This window comes from Notothenia rossii (genome assembly GCF_949606895.1).
Source record: "Notothenia rossii genome assembly, chromosome: 8".
NCBI classification, from domain to species: Eukaryota; Metazoa; Chordata; class Actinopteri; order Perciformes; family Nototheniidae; genus Notothenia; species Notothenia rossii.
In genome coordinates, this window is record NC_136906.1 from 2,562,967 (window position 1) to 2,583,180 (window position 20,214).

General features: G+C 41.7%; 1 protein-coding gene across 1 annotated transcript in view; it reads right to left on the reverse strand.

The window, feature by feature from the left end:
• The window catches only part of LOC307014336 (protein NLRC3-like), a gene marked incomplete at its 5' end in the record, with an annotated part of 38,067 nt that overhangs the window by 16,926 nt on the left and 927 nt on the right, over positions 1–20,214 (reverse strand). Inside the window, 3 exons of the mRNA XM_079642211.1 lie at positions 1,552–1,725; positions 4,178–5,993; positions 8,611–8,810. Coding sequence (XP_079498337.1) covers positions 1,552–1,725; positions 4,178–5,993; positions 8,611–8,810 — 2,190 coding nt within the window. The remainder of the gene's footprint in view (positions 1–1,551; positions 1,726–4,177; positions 5,994–8,610; positions 8,811–20,214) is intronic.

Below are 20,214 nucleotides of genomic sequence, written 5' to 3' on the forward strand. Positions count from 1 at the left end.
CTCGCTCCGCCCCCTTACTGTGTATCGCTCACTGATTGGACGATGCAGCGCATGCACTGATCTGATGCTTCTTGACATGAGAGCAGTTTCCCAGCGGAGTGAAGAAAACACATGAACCTCACGAGAGTCACTCCTCAGTTTATACAGTATAAAATATGTGATATATCTGAACAACAAAGTGGACCAAAATCATTTTATTAGAAACATTTTTCATGATCTCCAATTCATTTTTATTATGAATACAATTAAAGAGAGAAAGATGTAATGTCTGTGAGCAGGAACAGCTCTTTTCGTTTTGTGTGTGTCAGACGATCAGCTGTGTGGCGTCATCAAAAACGGGCGTCGCTTCACGTGACGCTCCGGAGGAAAGGACGTCCCATTGCTCTTAAAACTCAGTCCCTCCCACCAGGGCGTCTCTCCATGCTTCCCTGGTGGGAGGGACTAAGACGCAAGGAAAAGAAGCAAGTGAGGGACGCAAGGATCGAAGTTAAGAGAAGTGAGACGCAGCTAAGAAAACCACGAGAAGGGAGAAGAAGCAGGGAAATTAGTTTCCCTGCTTCGCTGGGAAACTTCCTTCGCTTGGATCGCTCCTCGCTCCTCCGGCACAAATAAGGCCACTGGGACGCTCCTCAAGATGGCGCAAAAAAATCAACTTCCGGTGATACAGAGACCGAGGAGCGAGGAAATGAAAAATAAGAAACTTCAGATCGACCCATAGACACAATACTAATCACAAGACAAGACACAGCTGGGGAGGGCAAGCAGAAACACAAGGGCAACTGGTGAACACAATCAGATAAACACTGGGAAGCCAAAGACAGGAAGTAAAACTAGAAAAACAAGAGGTCATACATTTCAAAATTTAAAATAAATAGACCATGACATCATCAGTACTGACAGCATCTTCACCAACTCATGGAGCACAGTGTGAGTCTGTGGAAGCTGAATCTGATCTTTGTTATTCTGATCAACAAGCAAAAACTGAAAAAAAACGTTTTAAGTATATTTGTTCTCGGCCAAAATCTACAAATCATAAATAACGAGTGTAAGGGAAACTTCTGCAGCAATGGAGAGTCTGGACTCAGAGAGACACGAGGAGAGTTGGAGCCTTGATGTCAAACACTGGTGGTTTATTACAAGTATCGGCCGGAGAATTTCACATCACAAGCCACATAGCCAGAGGTTCTGACTGCACGGTGGGTTGCCACATCAATTCTGCCCAGCCTCTCTCTCGAAAGACCTTTTAACTAGTTTACAGAGAGTTCTGGGAACACTGGAGATAGCCCCAACATCTGGAGACACTCCATCACTTGTCTGACTCTTAGGCTCTGTGACCGAGAGTTGACCGGTCATAAAACTAATATCAACATTATAGCTGAGGCCTCCATCCCTTAAGACAGATAACAGAGTCAGGGTTGGTCATACACGTCAACAGGCAGAAAGGTTAAATATCTTAGGAGTAAGACAGAATTATTCTCTAACAACGAGAACAAATATATAATTATAATAATGAGATTATAATTTTTTATTATATTCAGTTATTGAACTCACGTGAGATTCTCCAGTCTGCAGTGTGGACTCTTTAGTCCAGAACACAGCAGCTTCACTCCTGAATCCTTCAGATCATTGAGACTCAGGTCCAGATCTCTCAGATGGGAGGGGTCAGACTTCAGAGCTGAAGCCACGACTTCAAAGTGAATCTCTGAGAGTTTACATTCAGCAAGTCTGTCACACAAATATTACAAAAAGTGTTAGCATAAAAGGGAGTACTAGATCTTTGTACTTCTACTCAAGTAGAAGATCTGAGTACTTCTCCCACCTCTGCGCACCTGACGTTCTAACATTACTTGTAATCGAGGCATGGGGTTATATACAGTATGTCTCAATAATATTTGTGTGTAAATGTGTGATTTGTAAATGTAAAACACCATCCACAGATGCATTCAAACGATTTGCAAACTCACAACCTCTAAAGGCCTTCATTTGTTTGACAAGGAATATGAAAATACCTAAACATTGGAAAAGGTAACAATTATTATAATAAATAGAATAACTAATATTTGAAGAACTAAACTTCTGATCTAATATATAAACGTAATCACACCAGGGGCCTCATTTATAAACGGTGCGTACGCTCAAAAGATGCCGCACGCCATTTTCTAAGCAATGTTTGCGATTTATAAAAAATAAACTTTACGGGAAAACGTGCGGTCCTCCACGCAAACTCTTACCCATGCGTACGCACAAAAACGGGAGAGACGAGAAACTGCGACACCGTTGGCAGAAGGAAGAATGGAGAGAAATATGTGGAAATAATACCATCAATAAAATGTTACCTCTCATTTATCATATATGAAGAATTCATTTTCAAACATTGATTAAAGCCAATCTTAAAATGATTTAACAAACGCCAGTTTGAGACTCCTCAGAGCACACAAACACATAACTGGGAGAAATAAATAAACACGGATATGTTATTTAAAACACAGGTATGGAAAGTAAGAGTTGCTTTGGGCCGGGGGGGTTGAGACGCATAGGCAGCAGTGGAGACGCTGCGCACAGCTGATTGACAGCTGGAACACAAACCACCAAATACAAAAATTCAAATTCTTTGACTCCACTCCGCAGGGATCCCCCGATACTTTCTTACAGTTTCTCATCATGGGGGGGGGGTCTCCTGTCCCCGGCACAAACACACTGAAGGCTTCTCATTACTCTAATTTCCCCTCCTCGACTCCCCTCCTTGACTCCTATCCTCGACTCCTATCCTCGTGTCTTAGTGCCGCCCACAGGAGATGCGAGCGGGGGAGTCGAGGAGGGGAGCCGAGGAGAGAGGAGGGGAAGCAGCAGGCGGTTAGAGAAATGAGAACTCCTCTCCTCTCAGCGGTCATTTTAAAGAGACGTCCATTAATGATGACAGGAGGCACAGCAGCCCTCTGTCTGATGGACAGATGTGTTCATGACCACTTATATATTTACTTTAATTCATTCACAGGGCGGTATAATGAGACAATAACAGGCTGCGGATGCGGACACACACACACACACACACACACACACACACACACACACACACACACACACACACACACACACACACACACACACACACACACACACACACACACACACACACACACACACACACACACACACACACACACACACACACACACACACACACACACACACACACACACACACACACACACACACACACCTATAAATATATAATTTCAGAATCAAAGTAGTATGAGAGCACTCTCATAATAACACAACACAATCAGAGACTGGATATATCCCTAAACTACAGCATACAAATACAGAGAGTAATGTGGGCCTCTTATACCGAGTGATATATATTATACACACTGCTCTGCTTTCTGCACGGACCTCACAGCTGTCCTCACTGGAAACATCGCGTCGCGATGAAAGCAGTTAATAAAATAATATCCAGGGGATGCATGCAGAGCTGTGATTGGCTGAGATAAGTCCGGCCGTACGTCACGACTCTTTGAAACATCACTGTTGGCAGAAATACATCCACGGAGGAGCCGTGGAGGACCTATCAGTGTATCCTCGGTTATAGCTCCTCCAGAGAGCCTCCTCGATGCTCGATCCTCAAAGTGCATTTAGAGAAATAAGATGTCCTTCAACATGGCGCGCTGAAATCCATTTCCGGGTCACTACCGGAGGACCGAGGAGTCGAGGAGGGGACATTTAAGAATTGAGAAGCCTTCACTGAAACACTGCCTGAGAAAGTTTATGTGTATTTTGCCAATAACTCTTTTCGGACCACTTATTTATTTATTTTGGTGACGATCCGACCTCCATGCTGCTACTCTGGTTCAAACTGCATCCACCAAATGTGTCTCTATACCTCCCCATTTCCTGCAATCTTCTTCATGCAGTCAGTCTGAATGAATATGAATACAGTGCTTTTCTTTGACTCTTTATAGGTAAACATGGGCGTTACGTGAAGCCCGCAAAAGCTGCGCCGTATTTCGAGTTGATTGTGATTTATAAAGGGAAACCGGACGCACGCACGTTCTACGCCGGTACGCAGTGTTTTATAAGTCGGAAAATGTCTGTGCGTATTTATTTTCTTTTTCCTACGTAAGCAACCTTCCCACGTGAATCCTACACAAGGCTTTATAAATGTCGCCCCTGGACTTACTTGGCTTTTCTGCAGTTCCTCACAGCTGGAATTAGTCTCCGTCGTCCCTCATCTGATGTGTTGTACTTCTCCAGGTCCAACTCATCCAGAACCTCCTCTGACATCTGCAGCATGTAGGCCAGAGCAGAGCAGTGGATCACAGAGAGTTCCTGCTCTGATCTGTTCTCTGACTTCAGGAACTCTGTGATCTCCTGATGAATTGAGAGGTCCTTCATCTCTGTCAGACAGTGGAAGATGTTGATGCTCCTGCCAGAAGAGATTTCATCACTTCTCATCTCCTTCAGGTTGCTGATGGCTCTCTGGATGATCTTTGGACGGTTGTCTGTGAGACCCAGCAGGCCTCCTAAGAGTCTCTGGTTGGACTCCAGAGAGAGGCCGTGGAGAAAGCGGACAAACAGATCCAGGTGGCCATTTTCACTTCTGAGGGATTTCTTTATGGCTTCCTTTAAGAAGGCATCCAGGGATGGGTAATCCTGATCACTGCCATCACCTATGTAATAGTCACAGTCTCCCTGCAGGAAGTCCTTCAGTACCTTTGTGTCTCTGTTGGTGTAACAGTGCAACATGTAGACTGCAGCCAGGAACTCCTGGACGCTCAGATGAACAAAGCAGTAGACTGTTTTCTGGAAGATCACACTCTCTCTTCTGAAGATCTCTGTACAAACTCCTGAGTGCACCAAGGCCTCGGAGACATCAAGACCACAGCGCTGCAGGTCTTCTTGGTAGAACATGATGTCTCCTTTCTCCAGATGTTCAAACGCCAGCCTCCCCAGCTTCAGAAGAAGCTCCCTGTCAGCCTCCGTCAGCTGCTGTGGACTCGTCTCATGTCCCTCTTCATACTTCTGCTTCTTCCTCTTGGTCTGGACCAGCAGGAAGTGTGAGTACATGTCAGTGAGGGTCTTGGGCAGCTCTCCTCTCTGGTCAGTAGTCAACATGTGGTCCAGAACTGCAGCAGTGATCCAGCAGAAGACTGGGATCAGACACATGATGTGGAGGCTCCTGGAGCTCTTGATGTGAGAGATGATTCTGCTGGACAGGTCTTCATCACTCCATCTCCTCCTGAAGTACTCCTCCTTCTGGGCGTCAGTGAAGCCTCGTACTTCTGTCACCCTGTCCACACACTTAGAAGGGATCTGATTGGCCGCTGCAGGTCTGGAAGTTATCCAGACGAGAGCCGAGGGAAGCAGCTTCCCCCTGATGAGGTTTGTCAGCAGCACGTTGACTGAGGACTGCTGAGAGACATCAGACACAACCTCATTGTTTCTGAAGTCCAGAGAAAGTCTGCTTTCATCCAGGCCGTCAAAGATGAGCAGCACTTTGCAGACAGCCAGCTGCTCTGCTGTGAGCTTCTGTAAGGTCGGATGGAAAACATGGAGCAGCCTGAGAAGACTGTACTGCTCACCTTTGATCAGGTTCAGCTCCCTGAAGGAGAGCGGGATCACCAGACTGACATCTTGGTTTCCCAAACCCTCGGCCCAGTCCAGAGTGAACTTCTGCACTGAGAAGGTTTTTCCAACTCCAGCGACTCCGTTGGTCAAGACCGCTCTGATGAGAGTCTGTTGGTCAGGTGAGGCTTTAAAGATGTCCTGGCACTTGATTGGAGTGTCATGGAGGGTCTTCTTCTTGGAAGCTGTCTCCAGCTGCGTCTCCTCATGTTGGGTATTAACCTCTTCACTCAGGCCTTCTGTGATGTAGAGCTCAGTGAAGATGCTGTTGAGGAGGGTTTCACTTTGATCAGTTCCTTCAGTCACACGTTCACATCTCCTCCTCAGACTGAGCCTATGTTCATCTAGAACCTCCTGCAGAGCACGTTCTGCTGGAAGAGAAGGGAACAGGAGAGAATCAGGAACAGGCTTTTGAGAATCTGATGATGAAAATAAAGGGCTGCTGTGTGACATCAGCAGGTAACATGGACAGGAAAGACAATGACTGAACAGGGAGCAAAAGGTAAGAGAAGACTCAAGCTGCAGTCGAATTGTCAGTTTAGCTTAGGAACCTTCCTAACGGAGTGAAAGGACCCGGACGTTCCTCAGTAGCCACCATGATAAGAGCCGTTCAAATTCTCTAGATCAGGGGTGGGGAACCTTTTTCCTCTCAAGGGCCATTTCAATTTTTCAACACACTCCGAGGGCCGTACAAATTATTGTCCTCTGCTTAAAAATACTAAAATCACAGCCCATCCATTTGGCCTTTCTTTCATGCTGTGCAAAGAAACAGCAACCTCTGAATCCAGATATCTTACCATGACTCGTGCATGCATTCACGTGCACGGTTGTGGCTTGACCACCAAAACAGAAAGATATGGACACAAGATGTGTGCAAAGCTATTTAGTATCCTATCCATGTGAACATGTTTTAAGTGGGGGGGGGGGACCTAACCTCCTCTAGGGGGGTCCGGGGGCATGCTCCCCCGGGAAGATTTTTTTTAAATGTTGAAGTTAAAAGCATCAATCTGGTGCACTTTGAGAGCAACATTAAGAGATCTATGGATACATCTCTCAACACCCAGATGAAACACAACTGTAAGCAGATTTTCTTTTTCTTTATGGATATTTAAAAAATCACTCGCCTTTCAAACTGTATTCTTGTTTATTAATAACAACTTTTTTTTACTGTCATATATTATTTTATACCTGTTTACTTTATTCTCTTATTTTTGTATAACTATGATGTTCATATAAAGATGTGCCTTTACCTCACTGGTTGGAGAAAAAGCTTCTTATATTCGTTAGCATAGCTAGCTAACCAGATGCTAATAACAACAAAGTTATTGACTGTATGATCAGTGTGACAGATGAACAGATCGCCCACTGGGCTTTCAACTAAAGACACAGCCACGCAGAAACTGCGGCATGTCTACGGCTCCTTATGGGTACCCTCTGGTGCTCTCCGTCAGAACTACACTCCTGCCAGACGAGACATATACAACGTGATGACACGTTAAGCTCGTGTTGTGTTCAAGGACCCTGACCTTGGCCAGGAAAAACAGGCACTCGCTTGTTTAATTATTTTGCGGTCTAGTTTTCTTTCATTTTTTTCTTTTTTGTGTGTGTTTATAAATTACCTCGAGGGCCGTACCAAATGGTCTCGAGGGCCGTATACGGCCCGGGGGCCGGAGGTTCCCCACCCCTTCTCTAGATGATAGGAAAGGAGGTTTCAAACGTCCTCTATAACCTCCTTTAGCTTAGGAAACACTGGACCTTCCTTTACGAAAGAAAAGGAGAAAATGCTGCCCCACAATGCCTTGCGGCCGCAGCATTTGCCGTCACACAACATTCGGCCGTTCACGGACACAAACGATGACGACGGAGAAATGATATCATGAAAGTTACGGTGCTTATTAAGCATTTTAAAACGTATGTGGTAAGTTGCCAAAGTGCTTTGTTTTGAACGTTCATCAGTATTATAATCACAAAGAGAAATATGAACGTTAGTTTTTACTGAAATGATCAAATAAAGTCAACTAAGAATCGTGACACTTCACCAAAAACCTGGAAGAAGATCTGATAATAAAGTGATGCAAGAGTGGAGACCCAGCACCCCGTCGTCCATGCTTTACAACTGAACAATAAACCAAATGAACAAATTCTGGACATGAAGACTCCAGAAGGAACAACCAAATACTAGCTGGCAGATATCATAACTATCATACGCAGAGGTAGGAGAAGTACTCAGATATTTTACTTGAGTAAAAGTAGAAGTACCAGAGTGTAGGAATACTCTGTTTCAGTAAAAGTCCTGCATTCAAAATGTTCCTCAAGTAAAAGTAGAAAAGTATTATCATCAAAATATAGTGAAAGACAGTAAAAGTAGTCATTGTGCAGATTGGTCCATTTCAGAATAATATATATGATATGTTTTATAATGATTGATCATGAAAGTGTTCTCAAAGCTGGTAAAGGTGCAGCTAGTCTGAATGACTTTGTATACTGCAGGGTAGCTGGTGGATTTACTCCAGGTGGAACTAAAGTCTGATTTAACACTTGGTTATATTTCACATCATTCATCCACATCTGTGAAGTAACTAAAGGTATTTAATACATGTAGTGGAGTAGAAGTACACCATGTACCTCTGAACTGTAGTGGAGTAGAAGTACACCATGTACCTCTGAACTGTAGTGGAGTAGAAGTACAGGTAACATTAAGTACCTCTAAATTGTACTTAAGTACAGTTCTTGAGATTAAGTTAAGATTTACTTTAGTTATTTCCCACCTCTGATCACACGCGAGTGTTATATTTGTGCAGGACTAATGTTTTCCTGAGATTTAGACTGAAAGCTTTTTTTTGGGAAACACTGCTGCTGTCCCATGGTAAATATTTTTGTACAAACTTTAAAAAACAATGTTATATAACAGATCAGATGAGACAATATTTGTTGGAAACACCCAGAGCCCAGGCGGAGGTAAAGATGCTGCTTGTGTTCGGCTCTTACTTTGTACAATGTTCCATCCTTCTCCACACTGGGGACAGGAGGAGTCTCCTGATGGAGGGTGCTGCTCCCAGTATGGGCTGATGCACTGTCTGCAGAACCAGTGTCCACAGCTGGTAGAGACTGGATCCTTCAGGAGGTCCTGACACAGAGCACAGCTGGACAGCTGCTCCTCCACAGGAACACCACTCTTCCTCTTCCGTCTGTGGAGAGGAACACATCCTTTACAGCACTTTACATTAGGGGAGCTGATTCTCACCAAAGGTACAACAAGGTGGAAAATTCTAGTTTGGTATTTTAAAAAGGTCTCTATATAATCAGGGCTCGACATTAAGGGCTGCCCGATGGCCCGGGGCCATCTAGTATTTAGCTCGGGCCATGAAGCCTCACCTGCTGGTTGCCCGATGGGGCAATCTATTATGCCAGTATCATGCAGCTCGCGGATCCAGTAATGAGTGACCCGACAGTAAAACTAAACATATCTATAACTAGTTACGGTAGTTTGAGAGGTGATTAAAATAGCTACGTGTGATATTCTAACCTGAAGTGTGTGTTTTGTCCGCTCACCGCTGCATGTGATCATGCAGCGCTGCGTGTCGACTCGTCAGCAGCAGCTGATCTCTCTCCCGTCAGATTAGACTTCACTCGCGTTTAAGTCCATATGGATCAGATCTAGCTAGTTTTAGCTAATGATATGACTACCTGCTTATTAAAAGACACCTAAACAATAAGTGTCGCTATGCAACCGGGTGAGGCCACAAAGTATAGCGCAGCATTATGCATTTGTTTACATGCCCACCGGACCCCCGAGGCATTAGCAACAGATCAACGCACGATCAACCCACACAGGACATCTCTTTCTCCACATTAAGTGTTAGACATTAGAAATGACTACTCTTGTCTGTCACATACTCTTCTTGCCTGTCACATAAGTGGCGCAACTGAAGCGGTATTGCGCTAAATGGAAATTATTTTGACCAAAGAGATTTAGATTTGCCGGATAACGGGAACTCTGACGTCGCCATTTTGTGTGCTTCGCGGATGCGCTCGGCTCCTCTCGGCTTCCGGATGAGGAAGCCTTCATTCGACCAACTTACAGTAGATAACATTACAAACATTTAACAGGGGCCATAATAGTGTAAATAATGTTTATTTTGGCAGTTACAACTGAATGTAATGTTTTCTACTTTTTTACATCTGGGAAGGCATTTGCCTTCATCAGATGGAAAGTGTCTTGACAAACAACTTAAGTATTTCTTATAGCTATGCATGCAAGCGAAAACAAACACAAACAAGAACAAACAAACTTGAAATTGTACAATATAATATTGTGGCGGTTCACATTATAATTCAGTCTAGAGAATGCACCAGACAGCATCTACAGGAAGACCTGCAAAAATATTTTCTTTTCTAGGGGGAGGCCCCCCAAACCCTTCGTGCCATTTCGTCCGCGCACATTTTTCAGGGCAATCTCTATTGGGCTCAGGGCCATCTGTAAATTAGCTTAGATGGCCCACAGGGCCATCTCCCAAAATCCTTAATGTCATGCACTGATAATATATATTTGCGATCAGGTAGGTAGTTTAAACTTCACATTATTATAAAACCAAACAGCATCCTGTCTGGATTCAAGACCACCCAGAGAAGCACATGTTCCCTGTATCTACTGAGACCAACCCGGTATCACGGCAATACGTGTGACGATGTACCATGCTGGGAGACGTGAAGATGTCACAATTTCGTCCCTTCAAACGTGACAGTTACACAGTATTGTTAAAGTCCTTATCTTGCGTAATTTACTGTAGCTGAAAGATCATAGAACTGTTTCAAAATGCATTAACTTGTTGGGTCTTATTCCAGTAACACGTGATATAGATCGAATATCGTTTCCTATTTGCTGTAAATCACTTGTTAATATCGGGAAAATGGGTCAAATTCAGAACTATCCAGAAAAGTCTGGATTCAATCTTGCCGCTGCTTGGTGCTGTGTCGTGACGTCACGTGTGGTTCCGCGAATCCTGGTGAGTTCAGCCAGTCCCAGCATCACACAGTGTAGCATTGCTGGTATAGCCGCATGTCAACTTTGTGTATCAGTGTTTATCTCCGAGTTTGTCTTGTTTTTTCCGGATCATGGTGAAGAGGTGTGTCGTTGGCGGGTGTAGCAACACCAATCGGGATGGTTTTACCGTTCATTTGTTCATTTGTTTGACTCGAGCTGGTGCTGGCGAGGGCGGAGTGACTTCCATGTTTTCAGCTGAGGCCGGTGGTGCACATTCGCGTTTTGCTGGCTCGAACCTATACGGTTCTAGGCCTCTTATTTCTGGTGTAAAAGGCGGCAGAGATCGTTCAGATTCATCGTCACTGCTCGCATCGTCCACACCAAATAATTGTTCTGTCAAATTGTGCCAAATACCCGCGCTATTAGCTTTTTCTGATGCGTAAACATCAACAATATTTGACGCCATTTTTCGTTGTGAACTCTCGCTGGCTGCGCGCATTGGCTGTCGATCCGGACGGCAGCAGGGAGCCAGACAGCGGCAGCCGGGAACCACACGTGACGTCACGAAATGGCCTGCTTCCAGAAGCAAAGTTTTTTTATTGGACCTAATATTTTTCCTTTTTTTACATATTATTCAGTATGAAATAAAGAAACATAAATTGACTATCTGTTGCATACACCCCCCAGAAATCAACTGCCAAAAAAAGTTTTTAATGTAAGATAAGGACTTTAACATGGCCCAACCAGTGGAGAAATGCCAAGTGAATGCTACCCCGACGGTCGGTTGTTATTGTCAATATTAATATAATAATGATTTATTTTTTAATAGTCACACTCCATTTTGCCGATTTTCTTGTTGCCCCAGCTGGTCGACACCTCTTTTAGCAGAAACAAAGGCTACATTAATGTATTAAATCAATGTTAATCCATGTGTGTGGATGTGGAATTAACGGACGTGACGTTGTGCAACACACTCTCACTCCATATACGTCCAGGAGCGACGTTTGGTCAGGGTCCCGTGGCGTGCAGTTGGGACGCTCCGAGGCTCCTTCAGCTTCATAAAGGGACGCAAATAGCTTTCAACTGATTGCAATGTATTCCCATCTGCGGTGGGATTTGACGCTCATAGAAGCACGGCATTCATTTATGTCGGCTGCCCTTAAAGGCAATGTGAGCGTCCATTCCCATTGGATAACAAAGAATTGTACACCAGGAAGTAAGTATTCTCCTTACTGTCAATTGATTTGACAGTGATATCTCCACTACTCATCAACTCAAAAACACCAGATTATCCTTGTTGATTAAACGACATTGATAGGTTTTGTGAACATTTTCTTGTTGCCCCAGCTGGTCGACACCTCTTTTAGCAGAAACAAAGGCTACATTAATGTATTTAATCAATGTTAATCCAGGTGGATGTGGAATTAACAGACGTGACGTTGTGTGATTGCGTTGCCAGGCAACAGCTTCGGTTCATGTTAATTTACAAATTCTTCAACTACATCCGTAGTTATATTTAAAAACATGTTAGAAGGCCTCACGAAATACTTTCATGTAAATTGAAATTGAAATGTGAAGGAATGTGTGTACAACAAAAAAATCCTTACGAAATACAAAACCGGAAACAGGCGGAGGCAAGATCCTCAGCTCGATTTAGCCGCAAAGCACGCTGGGATTTGGTGTTTATAAGATGTGAAATCCAAAAACATATTTTTAAAATAAAAAAAATACATTATTCCGAGTGTGCTTGCTTTTCTCTTTGAAAGTCATCACATAAAAGGCATTGTAATACACGGTTCGGCTGCATTAAATATTACATGTCTGCCGTAGTTGTATATTTATAGAGCCCTGATGAGAAACATGAGGGCTTTGTAGAGACAAACAGGAGGAAATGCCCCCAAACTGAAAACGTGATGTGGATCCTAAATATATCAGCAGTTAAACAACATCTTACATTTCTTTTCACACAATACGCCTCTTTGCAGTATCAACAATAATTCGGCTGACTTTTATATTTGATCCAATTGGTAGATTGACTGTATTTACACCATAACGGTGCACAGCTGATAGAGACGGGCACCTAGTGGTTAAAGCGCGTTATTGCATTTTTATTATTTTTATTTTATTATTGTATTAGTCATTATAAAACACTTATTAATGCCTTATTCTGCATGACCATATTCTACACGTAATCAGCCATTCGGTGTGAGTTTAACCCTCTAATTAGTGCTTATTTATTGCAAGTAAGGAAGTTGTTGTACATTAGTTGTGGTCTTAATATGCTCTGCTCAATATGGCCCTAATAAGGCAGTAGTACCACACAAATAGTAATTTTCCCATAATAACACTTAACAAATATGATATATTCTTATGTAACAAGACATTAAACTATAATTGTTGATTGTGTCGGAATGACTCAAAATTAGGTATTTATATCCAAGAATACGTTTTAGGGTATTGACAGTTCAGCTACCAATAGCAAGGTGATATTGACCTGTATGTTTCATATTTGCACATTTACATATTTGTAAAATGTTCACTGAAGGTTGGACAGTGTTACGGCTGCTGCCTTCCTGGTCGTCTGAGTGTTTTCAGCTGTGTGTTCTATGTAAATGAGCTGTGCGGTTGCCCTCCTGGCATTGGCTGCCATCTCCTGGTCCGCCCCTGAAGATTGCGATTGGAGCACGCCGGGCCCGACGCACTCCAATCGCAGCGCACAGCCGGCACACACCTTCTGGAGATTATTACAAAGCTTGGGGAGAATCATCATTCTGGAGGCTCTGTATGTGGACAGATGCCTCTCGCTACTTGCTCTTTGTTCTGTGGGTAAACTTGTGTGATTAGTAGTGTCTAGAGTAGATTAGTTAGAGTGTAGAGTAGCTTAGTTAGTGTTTAGAGTATAGTTAGGATTTGTGACTGTTGCCTTTAGTTTAGCTGTGTTTTGTGTAGACTCCCTCGGTTAGATGTACCACTCTTGAAGTGAGGTTTTGTTTCGTTCTTTATTTAGTGTGATAGTGTTATTTCCCGTATGCATTTAGACTCCTTTCTTAGAGTCCTCCTTTAGTTGGTTATTTGTCAACCTGTGCCCTTTTGGCTCTTTTGTTTGTTTCAGGCTGTTTGCCTGCCATTTTGTTTCCCGCTGTTATAAGAAATAAACCACTTATAATTATACCAATTCCACTCTGGTCGTGTTATTTCCCTTTGGTTCCCCTAGCAGGGAACGTAACAGACAGGAAAGCGGGTACAGGAAGTAGGAGAAAGTGAACTGAATAGCATGGCAGTAGACATTAAGCCCCCAGGAAGTGAGTCGGAGTCTGAGGAAAATATTCGTTGTTGCCAAACGGCGGTACTACACTTCCGTTAGGTTGCTGGGCCCGGAAACACTTTTTCCCATTGACTTACATGGGGAAAGAGTGGTCTGTAAATCGTTGGATATTTTTTTTAAACTAAATAAACTACCAAGTATGAACACTTGTATAGCCCTTATGAAAAACATTCGCTCCTCAAGTTGTAAAATGTGCTAATAACGTTATTCTGAGAGTTATTTCCCTCTGCATTATGAACGCGCATCTAACCCACGGGACCGCGCCGCCCGGCACGTTCATGTTACGTGTTGTTCAGTACTACATGCGTTTATCTTTACCCATGGATGCACAATAACAACGGACCCATATCGTCTCACTGCCATCCCACGGAGCTGTAATAATGGATATATTGCACATGTTTGCTGTAATTCATAATTTGTCAAATATTAATTAAATTAAATTATACCTCCTTTGAAAGCCTCATTTTCAGTCTTACGCATCCGACCTGGAAAACTTTGCAGCCAATCTTATTTGTTACAGTGTACCGTGCACCAGGTCCTTATTCAGAATTCTTATCAGAATTCTCTGAGTTTTTATCAGCTTTGGTACTTAAAACAGATAAAGTAATTATCGTAGGTGACTTTAATATTCATGTTGACGATGATAAAAATAGCCTTACTGTTGCATTTAATTCTATATTAGATTCTGTTGGTTTCTGTCAGAGTGTAAATAAACCAACCCACTGCTATAATCACACTCTTGACCTTGTTCTGACTTATGGTATTGAAATTGAGCAACTATTAGTCGAACCGCATAATCCTGCTTTATCCGACCATTTCTTAGTAACTTTTGAAGTACTGTTACTAGACTACAAAGCATTAGCCAAAAGCTCCTGCAGCAGAAACCTATCTGTTAGTGCTATAGCCAAATTTAAGGAAGAGATTCCACCAATACTTAACTCGATAGCATGTCTGCATGTAGGGGAGGAAACTTATACAAAATGTACACCCCCCCAAATTGATCATGTTGTTGATAGTGCTACAGATGCGCTGCGAATAAAATTAGACTCTGTTGCTCCTTTGAAAAAGAAGAAAATAAAACAACATAGATTAGCTCCATGGCATAATGCCGAAACCCGCAAAATAAAGCAAAAGTCGAGACAACTTGAAAGGATATGGCGTTCCACTAAACTTGAAGAATCTCGTTTAATTTGGCATATTACTCTCAATGAATATAAGAAAGCACTGCGTAAAGCGAGAGCAGCATACTACTCTTCATTAATAGATGAGAATAAGAATAATACAAGATTTCTTTTCAGCACTGTAGCCAGGCTGACAGAGAGCCACAGCTCGACTGAGCCTTCTATTCCCATAGCACTCAGTAGTAATGATTTTATGTGCTTTTTTAACGATAAAATTGTTACTCTTAGAAACAAAATCAATGACCTCTTGCCTTTGACCAGTATAGTGTTATCAACAGCTCCCGGAAACGTAAGTTCTAATAATATTACACTAGATAGTAAACTAGAATGCTTTTCAGCCATAAACCTTGAACAATTAAATTCAATGATTCTCTCTTCTAAACCATCAACGTGTATCTTAGACCCGATTCCAACTAAGCTGTTAAAAGAAGTTTTTCCATTAATTAGCACTTCTTTATTAAATATTATGAATATGTCTTTATTATCAGGCTATGTTCCAAAATCATTCAAAGTAGCAGTGATAAAACCGCTTCTTAAAAAGCACAACCTCGATCCAGAGGTTTTAGCCAACTATAGACCTATTTCTAATCTTCCGTTCCTCTCAAAAATTCTTGAGAAAGCAGTCGCAAAACAGCTGTGTGATTACTTAAGAAACTATGATTTATTTGAAGATTTTCAGTCTGGCTTTAGAACACAACATAGCACAGAGACAGCTCTGGTTAAAGTCACAAATGACATTCTAATAGCCTCTGACAAGGGACTTGTCTCTATTCTTGTCTTACTCGATCTTAGTGCTGCATTTGATACTATCGACCATGATATCCTATTGCAAAGACTAGAGCACTTAGTTGGCATACAGGGAACTGCTTTAGGCTGGTTTAGGTCTTATCTATCTGAACGCTCTCAGTTTGTACGTGTCAACGATGAATCTTCCATGCAAACCAAAGTTAGCCATGGAGTGCCACAGGGCTCAGTGCTTGGACCTATTTTGTTCACCCTATATATGCTTCCATTAGGCAATATTATAAGGAATCATTCTGTAAACTTTCATTGTTATGCGGATGATACTCAACTATATTTATCAATCAAGCCTGATGAAATTAATCATCTAAATAAAATTCAAGACTGCCTCAAGGACTTAAAAACGTGGATGACCTTAAATTTTTTGATGTTAAACACGACCAAAACTGAAGTTATTGTACTTGGCCCGAAGAATCTACGAAACAAATTATCTAAAGATATATTAAGTATGGATGGCATTAATTTGGCCTCCAGTGAGACTGTAAGGAATCTTGGTGTTATATTTGATCAGGATTTATCCTTTAACGCCCACATAAAATCAATTTCAAGGACCGCCTACTTCCATCTACGTAACATTGCAAAAATCAGGCATATCTTGCCTCAAAACGATGCAGAGAAACTAGTCCATGCATTTGTTACTTCAAGGCTGGATTATTGTAACTCCTTATTATCAGGGTGTACCAAGAAGTCAGTCAAGTCGCTTCAGCTGATTCAAAATGCTGCAGCTCGTGTACTAACCAGAGTTAGGAAAAGGGACCACATTACTCCTGTTCTGGCTGCCTTACACTGGCTCCCTATAGAACACAGGATAGAATTTAAAATTCTTCTTCTCGCCTACAAAGCCCTTAATGGGCAGGCGCCATCTTACCTTAAAGAACTCATTATACCCTATTGTCCTACTAGGGCATTGCGTTCCAAGAATGCAGGGTTGTTGGTTGTTCCTAGAGTCTCTAAAAGTACAATGGGAGCCAGAGCCTTTTCTTATCAAGCTCCACTTTTGTGGAATCAGCTTCCAGTTTGTGTTCGGACGGCAGACACCCTATCCGTTTTTAAGAGTGCGCTTAAGACTTTCCTTTTTGATAAAGCTTATAGTTAGGGCTGATTAGATTCAGCCCCTAGTTTTGCTGATATAGGCTTAGTTTGTCGGGGGACATCTTACTTCTTCCTTCTCTCTGTCTATACCTGTGTACTCTCATGTTCCGATTAACCCAGCTTCCCCAAATGTCTTTCTTTTTGGTGTCTATATACGCCGGGATCCGGAGTCATGGATGATCCTGCGGTCCTGTGTCATGGATTGCGAGTCCTGGATCTTGAGACGTGGCTGCGGTCCTGGATCATAAGTCCTGGATGGATATCCTCGTGGATTCATCTTCTTATTATACACACATGCATTTCAAAACATTTGGACTACCTATGTTGCAAATGTATTATCTTTTCAATTTACACACGGCATCTATTGCACGTCTGTCCGTCCTGGGAGAGGGATCCCTCCTCTGTTGCTCTCCCTGAGGTTTCTCCCATTTTTCCCTTTAAACTGTGGGGTTTTCTCTGGAAGTTTTTCCTTGTACGATGTGAGGGTCTAAGGACAGAGGGTGTCGTATTGTCATACTGATATTCTGTACAAACTGTGAAGTCCACTGAGACAAATGTAACATTTGTGATATTGGGCTATATAAATAAACATTGATTGATTGATTGATTGATTATACTACATGGGCTGTATGATGTAAATGTTGTATTAAATAAAGTTAATATTACCGACGTTAGATTAACATCCCTGTAGCTTCTCATTGCACTAAGTAGCTTATTGCACTGTATATATATGTATGTATATATATATGTACGTATATATATATATGTATAGGTGTATATATGTATATGTATATATTTAACAATAAGGGGTGTTATAGTCTGTGTTGTAGTGTGTGATATTGGTATTTCTGCAAACATTTTACACCTTTCCTTCAAGTATTATAAGTTTTAGTTACTTGTGGGCTACTTAACATGAATAATCACAGCTACTATCCTTTTACTCCATCACATTTCAAAGAGAAATAGGCTATTGTTTTTTTTAACCCCACTACAGTAATCCATCAACAGCTTTACTTTTTAGATAAAGATTGAACTCACAATTGATCATAACTCAAAATACATATATTTGTATATATTACCAAGTGGTTTCATGTACAACCCACACAGGTATCATGCTAGATTAAGCACTGTTGCTTGTATATCACTCGATCCTGTTACAGCGTAATATAAAAGTACATAAAGATTGATGTGTAAATTAGCATAATTACTAGCTAGCCGCTAGCTGCCGCCGCCGCCTCGTTAATATCATAATCCATCATATAACAATCCAGTGCCATGCTGTCATGAACGTGCGGTGCTGTTACGTGTACAAATTGACGTTCTTAATGTGAACGAGCCTTTTGGGGGGCGTGGTTAAAGTTGTGCATGCGCTATGAGCGCACATACGGGTACTTCTCAGGCATGCCGGGTAATCTGTGATGTTTCGCTCTCTCAAAAGTTGGGCCATTTTATCTTCATGCGTCAATAAGCAGCTCTCATAGGAATTAATGTGGCCCCGCCTCCCACGCTGTATCTAGTTCTTATTATACATTCATGGTAGACATCCATGAGTAGACTGTTACTAATTTTCCCTATGCAACCTGAGGAGTAAAAGGGTCAAGTCCGTCAGAAAGCAATGACTGTAAGTGTAAGCCTTACACTTACACTATAAGGATTTATAACATGTATTGTGTTTATGTGATGACATTTGGCGATGTTTAAACACAATGAGAAAATGCGTTAGCATTCACGCTAGCATTTGCGCTAGTGTTAGCATACACGGTAGCGTTAGCATACACGGTAGCGTTAGCATACATGCTAGCGTTAGCCATACTAGCCTGTATACATGCTTATTGCACAGCTAGCATTAGCTATATTTACCTTGTTTACACTTAGCGGTCCTATGTGTTAATCTGTGTATATTACACTTGCATGTATGAGATCATTAAGTGCGTTCTATCTTCTTTTTTTATAGCTTCACTCCGTTTGAATGTCAGTGGACTGCAAATAAGTCAATAAAGGAGCATGGCTGCTCATTCCCTGGCTCTCAAAACGGTTTGGCTGGCTGTTTCATCTATGTTCATACTGAGACAGTACAACACACAGAGAGAACAGTACACCTGTTGTGTATAAGTACAGGCTGCATAATGTGTTCTCAGCCTTGGAGAAACTTGAGATGTTTTGGTAGGCCTCTGTGTCTGAACCTCTCTATAGTGGTTCATTAATAAAACAGATATTTCAACGTGTGCCTACTTTGTTCATGTACTGTTGAGGTTCATTTCAGCAGTTGTGTGCTATAATGTATTTACAAAGTGTGAGGAGGAGGCAACTTTAGAATAGGGAACCTGTTCAGGTCAATTAGAGTCAAACTACTAGCTTATTGGTTATGAACAAGACTTCACTTTAAAATAGGGAGCATGTTCTTAGATATAAATACCTCATTTTGAGTTATTTAGACACAATTAACACTTATAGTTTAATGTCTTGTTTCATAAGAAGAGATCATATTTAGTAAGAGTTATTATGGGAGAATTACTATTCTTGTGGTACTGCTGCCTTATTAGGCCCATATTGAGCAGAGCATATTAAGACCAAAACAAATGTTCAAGAACTTCCTTACTTGCAACAAATCAGCACTAATTAGAGGGTTATTGAGGAAAAACTCTCAACTAATGTCTTATTACTTGTAGAATATGGTCATGCAGAATAAGGCATTAATAAGTGTTTAATAAGGACTACTAAAGAGCCAATACTGCTAATATTATGCATGTTAATGAACAACTAGTTGATGGTTAATTTGTGCACCTTAATATAAAGTGTTACCAATAATCTGTCTTCTCAAAGCAACGATAAACCTGTGAGTTGGATGTAGAAAAGTCAGAATCAATATAGATTTTTTTATTTTAAGTAAATTCAGATTGAACACAAATCGTAAATTACTTATAGTGAAAACCACCCTTGAATGATGGGATAGTAGACTAAAAGCTTTAGGAATCCAAACTATAACATATAATAAGTACCCTGTATCAAGATTGATGCAAAACAAGTGACATTTGACCTTTTTAGAGAGATTTAAAAAAAAAAAAACACCTCTAGGGTCATTTTAGGTGGCAATGGTTGTATTTGCCGTTTCTCTGGAACCCATTGGTCGATTTTGATGATTGACATCTCTTTTGAACCATTAGAGCCAATAGAATCAAAGGGGAATTTCCACATACACACACACGTTA